Genomic DNA, 14,554 nt, shown 5'->3' on the forward strand with positions numbered 1-14,554 from the left:
GTCCCAAATTATAGTCCACTTTTCAATTGAAAAATATAATTATATTTTAATTTTTCTAAAATACCCTTATTCAATGTAAGTAGTTATTACTATAAACCTACCCCATTTAATGAAAGTTGATTCTTTTTTTACCATCAATTCAAGCTCCCATAAAGTTGTACCATATTTAATGTGAGGGTATTTTAGAAAAATAGAATCTAAATTTATTTTTTCAACAAAATTAACTACTTTTTCTTAAACTGTGTGAAAAAAAGAACAGGACTGTCAAAGTGGGACGGAGGAAGTATAAATAAATTATTCCCTCCGTCCCATTTTGATAGTCTTGTTTTCCTTTTTCATCTGTCCCAAATTGCAGTCCATTTTCTAATTAAAGAATGTAGTTGTATTTTAATTTTCCTAAAATACCTTTATTCAATATAAATTATTGTTACTATAAACCTACCCCATTTAATGAGAGTTGATTCTTTTTTTTACTATCAATTCAAGTTCCCATAAAGTTCTATTCTAATTAATGTGAAGGTATTTTAGAAAAATAACTAGTTAAATTAATTGTTCTAATAAAGTTAACTACTTTTTTTTAAACTATGTGAAAAAAAAAGAACAGGACTATCAAACTATCAAAGTTGGACGGAGGGAGTCCAATTCAAACTATCTCACAAGTATTGCAAATCACTACTCAATGCCAGTGCTTGCTGCAAGCTAACCGATGATAGCGATTTCCTCCTCACACAAATTGTGAGAAAATTAAAAAAGTTATCTTGTCTGCAATTGACGGGATAAGTCGGACAATTTCTTGATGTTCTTAATGAAGTGCTTTTCGCAGTTTTGCTATAATGCCTTTCATTTTCTTTTGATTCGTTCTTCCCGACCTGATGGAGTTATAATCTAGTACTATTCAAATGGGCCCTTTTTTCTTTTGTTTTCTTTTTGTTGCGCTACTCCCATGACATGGACAGCGATTCACGGCTTCCAGAAATTATGTAGTGATTGGCCAGCAACAAGCATGGACACGAAATCAAACCCTCTCATCCCTCCCGTTCAAGCTTTGAATTTGTGCATCCTTACCAATCAATTACTCCTAATCAAGTCTCAAATGGTCACCAAAACACCTCAAAAACCAACCAATTAAGGGAATGGACGAAGTCATGTTTGATTCGGAGTTAAACACCAGTTTGCAACTGTTCTTGATATTTGGTTCTCAGCCGCAGTTGGAAAACAAATGGTACGACAAAGGGCTCCATGCCAAGTCAAATAATTGGACGAAACCTCAAGGAATCATGTGATCTAAACGTTGTATTTCTCCTTCGAAAGCACTGCGCTTTTGTTGGAGGGTAGCAGAGCACGGCATGTGCTTGCTGCAGGACATTACAGGTTTGAAAGGGCCCAGACTCCTCGCTGTGCATGGGCTATGATTTGTGTGTGAATGCTAAAGCCATTTATTTGAAAGAGTTTACACGTCACTTATCAGCTGCGTTGAACAACTCGTGATGCCTCCGTATTCAATATGCACTTTGACCGTCTCTCTTGATCAATCCTTATCTCGTTAAACCTGAACCCCTTCCCGACGACAAAAAAAAAAATAAATATTGCAATTGCACCAAGAGAATAGAAGCTGCCCACAACATCTTTGTGCTGGTTGTACCTAGGAAAAAAGAAGCTACACCAATTCTATGAAAGAGATCAAATTTTCTTTCTTCCTTGCGTCTGTCTACTTCTTCTTCTCTTCTTTTTATTTGCAAGACGAGCTTCGACTTCGAAAAGTTCTAACCCAATGACTGCCCCGGTTTAAGCAAATTATCGCGCACCAGCAGGATGTAATCCCATGAAAATAATTGAGTCAGTGGTTACTCAAGAGTCAAAACTTGGTCACTAGTGTTGTTAATCGAGAGCCGAGTGGAACCGAGTATTTGACTGTCGAGTTTAAATCGAGTTAGGTTCGAGCTCGCTCGACTAGGCTGACGAGTTTTGAAATATATTCGAATTCGACTCATCAAATGGGACATATGACTCGAGTTCGATCTCGAGCTCGGCTCGTTTATCACAAACGAGTCGAGTTTTCATGAGTTCGAACTCGAACTCATATAAATTAATCACAATAAAAACCTATATTTTTCAATTTTTATTCTTTTAAATTGTGAAATGACATATATGTCTTTTCTTATTGAGCTGAATCGAACTACTCGGATGATAACAACGAGTCGAGTATATCTCGAGCTCGAACTCTATTCGTTTACCACAATTAACGAGCCAAGTTCGAGTCGAGCTCAATCGAGCTTTCGAGTTGCTCGTTCCATTTAACAGCTCCATTGGTCACCTTATTAAAGCTTCTCCGTTTTCATTATTATGTCACATGCATCAGCAATTTTTTGTAAGTTTGCTATGGACCAGTTAAGGTGAGCCGTTGCCCTTGGATATAGTGAGAGGTTCTTAATTAGTCCTTCGACGTATCATCATAGCCAGATCTTCACGGTGCGTGTGGAGGGGGTCGGAGGAGAGAAGAAGAAGAAGAAACCAAGAGCGGAAATAGGTTGGGATTTTAGAAGCTGAAGTGTAGCAGTCACACTATACCTAACTCAGAAGTACTAGAAGAAACAGAAACAGCTCAGACTGGATTATGATAATAATTTCCGAAAAGCTAAGATGATAGAGATTCTGCTGATAAGCTTGCTAGGCTTTTAGAACATGTTGTCATATGGGAAGCTTCAAGGCATATTAGGAAGTAGGACTGTCAATGGGGCTGGGCCAGCCCGAGCTCGGCTCGTTCGGCCCGACAGAAAGCCCGATGAGCCCGATCATTTAGTGAGCCGGTCTGAGCTTGAGCCTAAAAATTAGGCCCGAATTAAATGTGAGCTGAGCTTGGGCCTTATTAGGCTCAAACCCGATATAGGCCCGGCCCTTTAATTACCTATATATATAATATTTATATTTTGATATTATGTATATTTATATATCCAAATATATTTTTACTAAATACTAAATATATATATAAATTACAAAACACAAAAATACATCTAAAGATTCTTTCATGAGATTTCTTGAGAGCCAATATTAGTAATGCATAACTAAATCTCTAATTTTTCTTATTGGTTGAGTAAATTTTTGTATTGGCATATTATTGGTTGATTTTTTTTTGGTCTACAAACACAAAAATCATCAAGCATATTTGGATTTAAATCACAAGATTATAAAAAAAGTTTCAACTTTTAAAGATGTATTGGCTTATGATCGCATGTTTTATTACTATTTTTCATGCATTTTAAATGGATTAAATATAAATATTGTTGAAAAAATTTTTGGTTTATATACTTTTTAAGAACTATTGTTTGTTCATGTTTAGTTTTAATATTATAGTCTTGTAAATGTTAACTTAGTTTTACAACTTAATAGTTATAGTAATTATATTAAGAAAATTAAGGAGTAATAAGTGAGCTTGGGCTAAGCCCGATTAAGGCTCACAACCCGAATATTATGTGAGCTGAGTATGAGCTTCACATTTACGAATCCGAAACTCATAGCCCGAAGCCCGAAAATGTTTCAAATTAAATGAGCTGAGCTTGAACTCATCAAAGCCCGGCTCATTAGGCCCGATTGACAGGCCTATTAGGAAGCATGATGTTACGTGCAGGAGGCTTTTTTATTGATGGGAAGTAATTTGCCCCAGATAGTCACGTCAATGCGTTGGTGCACACGGACTCGGGACACCTGCAACCGTCCCGGGCAATTTTGATCATTATCAACTGCGCGTAACTTTCTTTGTACATCGTGTAACTTTTTTTTCACAGGATGTATTTTCACAACAGATAGTGGTGGGCCCCACGCTTGACGCGAAAATCGAGTTACATGGTATAATTTCAGCCGCACAAAATTTTGAGGGCAAATCTTGGCCCTTAACCGTGCAGCGAGGTCATACTGATGACCGTCCCTGCCCCAAATCCGGTGCACACATAATTAAGCTAGCTTAGAACAGTTGATGAAATTCCCAAATTAATGATGCCAATATTCTCACATAAAATTCTAAAGAAATTAGTTTTAACGAAGTAGAAGCAGTCGTAAAACTCTAAAGAAATTGGTATTAATAGGTTATTTCTCTGAGAATGATATAATCAATGCTTCATGGAATGCCGATCTTGCAAGCTGTTGATACAGCGTAGATGTCGCAGCAATGCAATAAAATCCATCCAGTAAGTATTTTTTGTCAACAGTAACACCAGAATTTCTCAGATAATGTTGGACTGGACCATCCATGTGGTGCCCGCATGCTTGGCATTGGGCCAAGATAGAAATTTGTGCATAGCTTAGAACGCAGATAGTCCATATAGACTTGCACAACAACAGAGTGACGCTTGAGCTAGCCATCAATTTTATATACTGTATAATTATTTTTGCACTAATAGGTTTAGATCATGCCACTTAATATGAATTCAAATTTAAAATTTCAAATCATGCACATGTGGCATATATTCAAAATGTCTCATATTGGGGCAATACCCAATATGAGTTCAAGAATACAATGGTAAAGATTGATTGCTTCATCCACAATTGAGACGTATTACTCTTAACTACTACACAACTATGTATTGGTATATGTACATTAGGTAAATGTGTCCACAAATTTGTCAGACCTTAAATTCATTTCCCATATGATAATTTAAGGAGTTTCAACTAATGAAGGCTTTGCAAGCTTAATTTGGATGGCACTACTTTAGCTGAAGCAACCATCTCATGCAGTGGCAAGGCTAGAAATAATTTTCAGTGGAAGCAAATATGATACTGTAATTTACTTTTTTGTTAAAAGGCATAACAATAATATTTATATGTCAAGCAAAAGTAATGCATTTGCATCATGATTAATATAACCCAGGAAAACTATTTTTAATAAAAAAGTATACTAAATGTATTTAAATTGCTGGTTAATAACGTATTGTGAGAGTTCTAGGTAGTTTTCTTCTCTTCTAAGATTCGTAGTGAGAGTTTTAGCTATTTTTTTTCTATTATTATATCTGAATTTTTTCAGATTTTGATTGTCAGGTTTAGAATTTGTTGAGTCTACTCAACATGTTGTAATATTTGAACTCGAAACAGTTAATTAGTAGATTTGGCGATTGAAATCATACATACACGTTCTTAGGTTTACCATGATTTTATCTTAATTTTTATTTATTCTTTAGGTCTGTAGTATCCATTCTTTTCAAATCTTTTCTTTGATATTTGTGTATATGATTGATGATGTAACTTCTACCATTAGTACAGATTTTTATCAAATTATAATGTTTTACTTAATTCTAGATACACCATTAAAGTAATGTAATTTGTTTTTTAAGAAAGAATTGGAAAACGTCTAGACACGTCATTTTGACTAATAAGGAGCAAATCCTTATATAAGAATGCGTTTAGAGTAAAGATGTTCTTTGGATTTCAACCGTAAGGATAGGATTATTTTGGGAATGTAAAAGTATTTGAAGTGCAATTGGAGTATTGAATACAAGTCATTATAGCTAATTTAGTTTTGTTGTAATTACTTAGATGTCCTTTTAGACATTTAAAGCTAGGGTGACAGATATCTGATTGAACACTAGGTATAACTAAATTTAGCTTGTATTTTTAGTGAAATTACATAAAAGCCCTTCTAATTATTTAATTGTATTAATATCCAAGTTTCTTAATTTCCTAAAGCATTTCTCATCAGTTATTTGCAAACTTATGATATAGATATTAAGACACAATTAATGCCAATTAGTAGAGAAGTTTGCTTTCTTGGCCGTTACCCCGTCTGTTCAAATTCATTTCATTTACTTACAACTTTTTTCCACCACAATCATGTAGCCTATTAAATTCGGATGTTGCTACATTAGCTACTCCTCTTCCCCATTTTGCAACACCTTTCTCAATAGGTATATTTTCTTTAGCCAATCTACTTTTTGGTTGTAAGAAATCTCAATAGGTATGTTTCTTTAACCAATCTACTTTTTTGTTGTAAAAAATCTGTAATCTTAATGGTTGTATGTGCGATAATTTTTTAGTGTTTTAATTCAATTATCCATGTGCATGATAGGGAGGAGATCATATTTGTTAATTATTATTTGTGGTTTAAAGTAAGTTTATTATCATAAATTTTTCCATATGCAGATTACATCTACTTTTGTTGTTTTAACTATTAGTTATGATAATTTTCAAATTGTTTGCTATTTTATTGATGATTCCATTTAGGCAAATTTTTCACTTCATTTGATTTGCCAATAGGTTTAGCTATCCACTTAGAACGATTTGGCTAGAAATCTAAAGTATGTATTTTATTACTTTTAATTGTTTTCTTGAATTGAGTGGTCTAAGATATTTTAGTACTTTATTTGATATGGTTATTCCTCTAAATTAGCATGTTAGTTGTTGTATATATTTGCAACTAAATCAAAAACTGATATTTAGTGATTGTAATCCCTATCGAGAAGGAGGTGCTTTACTATATGTTCTAAATTATACAATAAATCATAATTAATTGATTGGTGAGTGTGAAGGTCTCATGGTGATATGTTCTTGGAATTAATATAAATTCAAGAATTTGGCTTGCAAGAACCGAAATTCCACTAGCAATAATTTTCTTCAAATATGCTAATTGTTCAAATCTCACTTATATGACAAGATAATGTAATGGATTGCCCTTATATTAAGGTCAAATTCAAACTAAACAACAGATTTTAATATCTATAAAGTGCATGAGCAGATATAAGTAGGTCTTTTATTTTATTAGGTTAGGTGCAAAGTAGTTGATCATATCTTATAATTATGTTTCATTGCATATTAGTATATTTTTTAACTCAATATTTAACTTATGATTTTTCTGTTTAATATCATATATTAAAATTGTCATACTTCAATTCGTATGCTATAAAATATCAAATAATAATTATTAATCATTTTTAATTATAGATACTAAACTTCCGCACGTCATGCGGGCTTTTCCCCCTAGTCATATAAATAACTTCCAAAGAAACTAAATGACCAGAGACAAAACTTTTTGATTTGTGTTTGTTCATATTTCAATTTCATCAAATCATAAATTAGTCCTACAATATATTCATACCTGAAAATTTTATTGGGAGCAAACCTAAAATTAATTGAAGGGATATGCAATTGTGTGGGCACAGCCCCGTGGCTTCAGCGTCCCTGCCTTAACCCGCGACCGGTCTGGTGTCGTAACTCAGTACAAGTGCCCCACATGGCAGGTTTTTTAAACTCAATTAACGGAGGAGGATTCATTTCCAATCCGACATTTCCATATGATCATTGCAAAAGAAAGTCATCAAGACAATTATCCACAAGCGTTAATAAGGCAAGCACCGCACGCCCACGTCTTTGCTTTTTGCATGCTCACAGGTAAGCTGCAAACGAATCCAACTCGAACTCGAGCTCAAAATATTAAATTCGTTAGCTCGCGAGCTCGAATATATATATATATATATATATATATATAATATTTTTTATTTTAAGTATATATATATTTTCTTATTTTAATAGTAAAATTACATATATCCTTAATAATTTATTATTTATTAAGAAAAAATTATTTTATTTATTTTTTAAAAAATAAAATAAATATTTTTTATTTTTTTTTCGAGCTCGAACTTTAAATTGCCAACTCGTCGAACTTGATAAAATTTAGTCAAAACTAGATTCGATTAGTCCAAAGTTCAACTCGACTCGATTCATTTGCAGTCCTACTCACTGGCCAACTTTTCCACCTTCCTCGATGTTCAGCAGCCATGGTAATGATTGACTTTTCTTTTTCTTTTTTTTTTTTGTGTTAAAAGGCGTCCTTTCAAATTTCCACCATCGTAGTAGAAGAAAAACAAGAAAAGAATATAACAACAATTTTCTTTTGCCATCAAGGCGGGAGCGTGTCCTTGCAAATGGGCGGGGTAATGATTGACTGGATACAAAACCAGCATTCACTTAGGGAAAGAAGAAGAAGAAAGAATTAAGGGGCCGCTTGGTTTATGTTTAGGAATCGGAATTGTAATTGGAATCATTTACAAAAAATTAGTATGGATTTTGGACAAAGGTATGATTACAAATGGGGGTGCTTGGTAAATATTGGTAAGGAATGGGTATCAAATTTAATAATCAATTTTTTACCTTTAATTTCTTTTTTCATTTCATATCTTTCTTCTTTCTCGTTCAAATGCTTATCCCACATACCCATCCACCATATATATATTCATATATAAATATAATAGGTTTGTTTGGATTGAGCATTATTTCTCCAATTTTATTTGCTTACATCATCATTACAATTTTCAATATACCTTTTTATCTTTTCGATTACCTTTTTATCTCACATACATCACATCACAAAAAGTGCTACAGTAAAAATATTCCAAATAACTTACAATCCAAACAAACCAAATAATTTTCTGTTTAAATATATTTATATTTATATTTATATAAATATATAAATATATTTATTTATATATATTTATATAAATTTATAAATATATTTATTTCAATTTTGTTTTATAATATGTATATTAATATGTATATTTCAATTATGTATATTATATATATATAAATTATTACTTATATTTATATAAATTTATAAATATATTTATTTCAATTTTGTTTTATAATATGTATATTAATATGTATATTTCAATTATGTATATTATATATATAAATTATTACTTTTATTTATATAAATTTATAAATATATTTATTTCAATTTTGTTTTATAATATGTATATTTCAATTATGTATATTATATATATAAATTATAGTAATATTAATATGTATATTTCAATTATGTATATTATATATATTATATCAATTGAAATAAATAATATATATTTATATATAAATATTTTTGTTTAAAATATATTTATATATATTTATAAATTTATTTATATTTATATTTATATAAATATATAAATATATTTATTTCAATTTTGTTTTATAATATGTATATTAATATATATTAATATGTATATTTCAATTTGTATATTTCAATTATGTATATTATATATATAAATTATAGTAATATTAATATGTATATTTCAATTATGTATATTATATATATTATATCAAATGAAATAAATAATATATATTTATATATAAATATTTTTTTTAAAATATATTTATATATCTTTATAAATTTATTTATATATATTTATTTCAATTTTGTTTTATAATATGTATATTTCAATTAATATTTATATTTTATTATATATATAAATTATATTAATATTAATATGTATATTAGATATATTATATCAATTGAAATAAAAATATATATATTTATATATAAGTATAAATATTTATAAATATATATTTAAATTTTTTTATAATATGTATATTAATATATATATATTAAATATATATTAATATACATATTATAAAACAAAATTGAAATAAAAAATATTATATATATAAATAAATATTAATATATAGAAATAGAGCCAGTATATATTTTAAAAAAATCCCAAAAATAATTTTTTTTAAGATTTTGGAATCAAATGTGGGATTCATCAAAATCCTCCAATCTACTTGAGTATGGAGAGTTGCTGATTTTTCATGAATCATTCCAAGATTTCAAAACCTATACCCATTAGCCAAGCAACAATTTTGGGACTCAATCCAATTCTTGATTCCTATACCCTCCAACCAAGCACCCCCTAAGTGAAGAAAATACAACGGAATTACTGAATGTGGCAAGCAGAAAGACGCGCAAGTTGTTGGGCTTCCCACCTTATTATTTTGATGTTTGGACATGAATATGGATCAGGCCCGCCGCCTGACAGTGACAGCATAAATTTGCAGCGCAAGTTGTTGATCAAAATAAATGATAGTAGTAGCACTACTGCTCCTAAAAATGGGCAGACGCGACGACAATTACTGCTAATGTCCTGTGCGAGCAATTTATTCCATTCATGCAATTTCACAGAGCTGGCGTCTCGCTGGAAAGACTATTTGAGCAGTCAATTCCGGTTGGATTTTCCATATAGATATTAATAATACTCCTGGTGCTGATTTTCTTGGACGAGTCAAACAGAAACAGATTTTTATAGTTTCTTTTTTTCTTTTTTTTTTTTTTATATAACAATCACAAGGTCCTGATATTTTAGGAAAATTCCGTGTCAGTTTCTGTGTCTTTATTTTAATTTCATAGCGTACTGCGTAAATTACTTCAAATTACTACTTTCAGAAATATGAAGTTGGCCGGAAAACTCTTCTGATAGAAATTAAACGACTGCTACGGTAGGTCTCATAATTTTACACGATATTAAATATAAAAATAGAAGTAAATTGCCATTAACGGCGAGAGGAATTGTCAAAATGACAACTATATCTGCGGCGGCTGAAATATCCCCCCAACGTCGTTATATCCAAACAAAAATTGTCGAGTTGGGGCCCCAAAAAAAAAAAAAAAGAATGACAAAGGTTGAAGAGAAAACGATTATAAAATTCCGGGGAGTGGTAAAGAATTTTGTGTGTGTGTGTGTGTGTTTTTGGAATAAGAAAGTTTGAAATTATGCTAAGTGATACGGATAAGGGTGTAAACGAATCTAATCAAATCCAGTACATTAGCGTTCAAATTTATTTAATTATCTCAAATAATTTACTATCCAAACACACTTCTAATTAGCTATGATTTTGTACCGTCAAATGAAACCCGAAGATTACAAAGTTATATTTATTGATTTCTTTTAACATCTATCAGGTTGTTATATACTGACAGTGTGTGTTTGCATAGAGCTCTTTTTAAAGGACAAATATTCTTTCTGCGGAAAAAGAAAGGAAAAAGAGATTATGATAGGACAACGAGTTAACTGAGTATCCATTTAAAGTTGAAAAGAAACAAATTTGGGCATACTTTGATTTTAACACCCAAAAAAAAAAAAAAAAGCTTTTATGGCATTCAGTTACATATTAAAAGGAGAATTGATATGAATATGACGATATGAGGAAAAATACAGATACTAAAATTTAAAAATAAAGACAAAATGAAAAAAAAAAGAAGGAAATGGCTGATACTACTTTAATGTTTATTACAAAAAAGAAGCAAAAAATGCAAATTGCCGTCAAATTTAAGCAGTTTCGATTGTCTAAGCTAGATAAAATAAAACAATGGAAAACTCTTAATAATTAGGAATCAAGCAAGCAAGAAAGACGACGACACCATAGGGTCGCAAGGAAATTAAAAAAAAAAAAGAAAGAAAGAAAAAAGAACAAAAGCAGACCAAAGCATTTTGGAATCTGGAAATTGAATATTCCTTTAAATAAAATGGGGAGATGAATTCTCCCACTTACGGGCGTTGATTTTGATGGATCCTTGTACTGTTGGCCAACAAAGATAAACATCTCATCAATCTACTTTAGGAATTGGAAAAAATGATAAAGAGGCCAAATGAGAATTTGCCTCTCGGTGACTACTTTGAGGGGAAAAAAACAAAAGGCACAAGCATTTGACCTTTAAGCAGTCGTGTACAGTGTAATTAGAAAAAGTAACAGTCATGTGCTGTTCAGTGTATTGTCAGATACAGGAAAAAGAAAGTTTAAAAATAGGCTTGTGATATTAGACTTAAACGTCAATCTAATTAAGTGTCTATCTTTGAAAAAAAAAAAAGATAATAGACTTAAACCTCAAGGAAATTTTGATGCTTCGCTTAATAAAGGGAAGAATGGAGTAGAGAATTCACATTTTGGCTTTGGCGAAACTAGTCCGTCAGCAACATGCATTAATTAATTAAGGTTTTCAAGCTAAAGAGCATGCATTAATTAAGGTTTTATATCCCTCCCTTGCAGCATGCAATTGATTTGACCTTCTTTCTTCTTCTTCTTCTTCTTGTCCCCAGCCACCTTTCCTTAATAGTAATTAGTATTGCTTGGGTAGGTGCACAGTGACAGAGATAAAAAACTACACTACCAGCAATTACGAGATGCTAATCAAAGATTAGTTGAATTTTAATTGAGTGTGGATTCTACTTAAAGATTAACCTGACAGAACCCATTACTCTGCATTATCAGTACTCCCTCCGTCCCACTTTGATAGTCTTATTTTCCTTTTTCGTCTGTTCCAAATTGTAGTCCACTTTCCCATTAAGAAATATAGTAATCTTTTAAATTGTCTAAAATGCCCTTATTAAATATCTTGTTATTAATACATTGTTATTAAATACTAACCCACTACATTGAATACATTGAGCTTTTCCAATACTAACCCATTAGCTGTAACTGATATTAATTGGCACTCTTCGTGATTAGCATAAGGGTATTTTAAGAAATTATTAATCTAAATTTATGTTTCCAACCAAATTAATTACACTTTCTTAATCTGTGTAAAAAAAAAAAAACCAAGACTAACAAAATGGGACGGAGGGAGTATTATATTTACTAGTGCGCCTTTCATCAGTCAAATACGCTGATTAAGACTAGCTAATAAGTCAAATCAATTTCATGAGAATTAGTGTCAGCAAATGTATGCATTAACCAAAGAAAATGAAATCAACTTCTCTACTGTTGTGAGGTGATTCATCCGTTGCTTTAACCCTTTTTTTTTTTTTTTTGAGAGCGCGATAAATTCTATACCATACATACTGCTGCTTTATATTAGGAGAAGCGGGAGAAAGACCCAAAGGGATCAAAAGATAATCCAACAATGATAGAATCACCACCAACTCAGACAAGCATGTAGACACCCACTAATCGAATATTTCAGGATATCCCGGACACTAGAATGTAGGTCAAGGAATCGATTCAATCTCTCAATCTTTACACGACCAATTGATCCCTTGGCCTATACACGATCTCCTGATCTATACATCCAAGTAGAGTCTCTCTTTTGGTAGCCAGCTACTTAGGTTTCATCCGTTGATTTACCGGTGGTCATAAATTTTGGGTGAAATACGTGAAGTCCCTTAGCTGTTATTGGTTGGTGAAGAAGAAAGGGAGTTTTTTTTCCGATAAAAAAGAAAGGGAATTAAAACCATCCTTTCGAATTTATTGTCCAAATTTGAAATGGATGGATAGCAATCCAATTCAGTCAACATTTGAGAATGAGGCCACAAGAATTTGAGCCGTGTCATCATCGATTAACTCTCTTTTCTCTTTCACTCAGCTTGAGATTCCTGTGGACTGCCTGCCGTTTAGCGCTCGTGGCTGACAATTGAGACAGACTTCGAAATAGAAGCTTTGACTGGATATGGCTTCTCATCATTATAATCTGTAATCACATCACATTAAAATAAAAAATCCTTAAATTTTAATTCTAAACTCCGACGATAATTGAGTCAAATGAAGCTACTAAAAAAATACTGGTAATGAATAAAAAAAACTCAAACACACACCCCAATAACCGGAAAAATTAAAATACGCCAGGAAATGAAGCCCAGGCACAGTTCCAGATGTTGTGTTATTTTGTAATTGTTGTGTTTAATGAGAGAGGGACATTGTAGAAATGCAAATCTTAAATTATTAACAAGCAGAAATATTTGATACTATGTACAAAATTTTTTTTTTTTTGGGATGATCCTTATCAATTGATCACCTCCAAAACTAAATAGTAAATACCACTATCTCTTCGTATTATTAATTAATTATAATAATAATTTGCTTCTAGTCAGGGCAAGGCAAGGCCGGGCCAGTCCGCCGGCTATTTGATTCTGCGCTGCTGCATCCACCACTGAAAATACACCTACCACATAATGGTACCACCTTCACCGCCACCGCAGCTAATTAACGGGGCGCAACTACTTACTCCATCTCTCAGCCGGCAAACCGTCCCACAATCTCACCACACTTCCGTCTAGCACCATTAAATCCTGATAACGGTAGAACCCCATATGATCTCCCATCCTCATTCTCATCGTTACCTCCCACCAACCTTCCCCGAACCATTGCTTCTCATCCCCGACACATCCGTCCTGGCAGTCAAGTTCTCCGTTTACGTCATCACGTCTATCCTCCTCCTCGTCCTCCTCCCTCCGATCATAGTAAAGTGTAAACTTCCCGCTCGTTCTTCCCTCTGCATTGAACAAGTACGGCGAAGATGGAGCCGCCACAGTCGAAGGTTTAGCTGCCTCGACTATAGCAGAAGCCACCACAGCCGTCGCCGATGCAGGCTCAGCCACCAGTCTCTCAACCGGGCGCGATGCTTCACGTGGAAAGTTGCTGCCAGGTAATGACGAAGCCTTTAATCTCCACACGCTGACGGCAGCCGTAACAACGGCAACCCACGTCCAGACGTTGTTGACGAGCGTTAACAGGCCGAAGCGCAGGTAGTCGAATGCCAGAACCTCGAGCGGAGAATCCAGAGCACTCATTTCTGCTCACTTTCTCTCTCACACAGTCACACAGTAGCGGTAAGAGGACGGTTCCTTTTATTAGTAGAGTATTTCTTTCCTTTCCGCCTTCTCGGAAAAGCATGGTGAAAATATGAGTGGTATTTATGGGATGAGAGAGATGAATGGGGGCCGTTGGATTGGATAGCTGGAAGGCATCTGAGATTAGATGCCAAGAATCGAGAGTGAGATGCGAAAGGAAGATCCGAATATTGATACCCGAACTC

At 32.7% G+C, this 14,554-nt stretch overlaps 1 protein-coding gene across 1 annotated transcript; it reads right to left on the reverse strand.

Moving 5' to 3' along the window:
- Positions 1-13,133: 13,133 nt before the first annotated feature.
- LOC140008621 (uncharacterized) lies at positions 13,134-14,309 on the reverse strand. The gene is made up of 2 exons (XM_072053447.1): positions 13,745-14,309; positions 13,134-13,210 (listed from the first exon to the last, which is right to left on the reverse strand). Exons 1-2 carry the CDS (start codon positions 14,307-14,309, stop codon positions 13,134-13,136), a joined length of 642 nt encoding a protein of 213 aa, XP_071909548.1.
- Positions 14,310-14,554: the final 245 nt, after the last annotated feature.

This window comes from Coffea arabica, chromosome 6c, assembly GCF_036785885.1.
Source record: "Coffea arabica cultivar ET-39 chromosome 6c, Coffea Arabica ET-39 HiFi, whole genome shotgun sequence".
NCBI classification, from domain to species: Eukaryota; Viridiplantae; Streptophyta; class Magnoliopsida; order Gentianales; family Rubiaceae; genus Coffea; species Coffea arabica.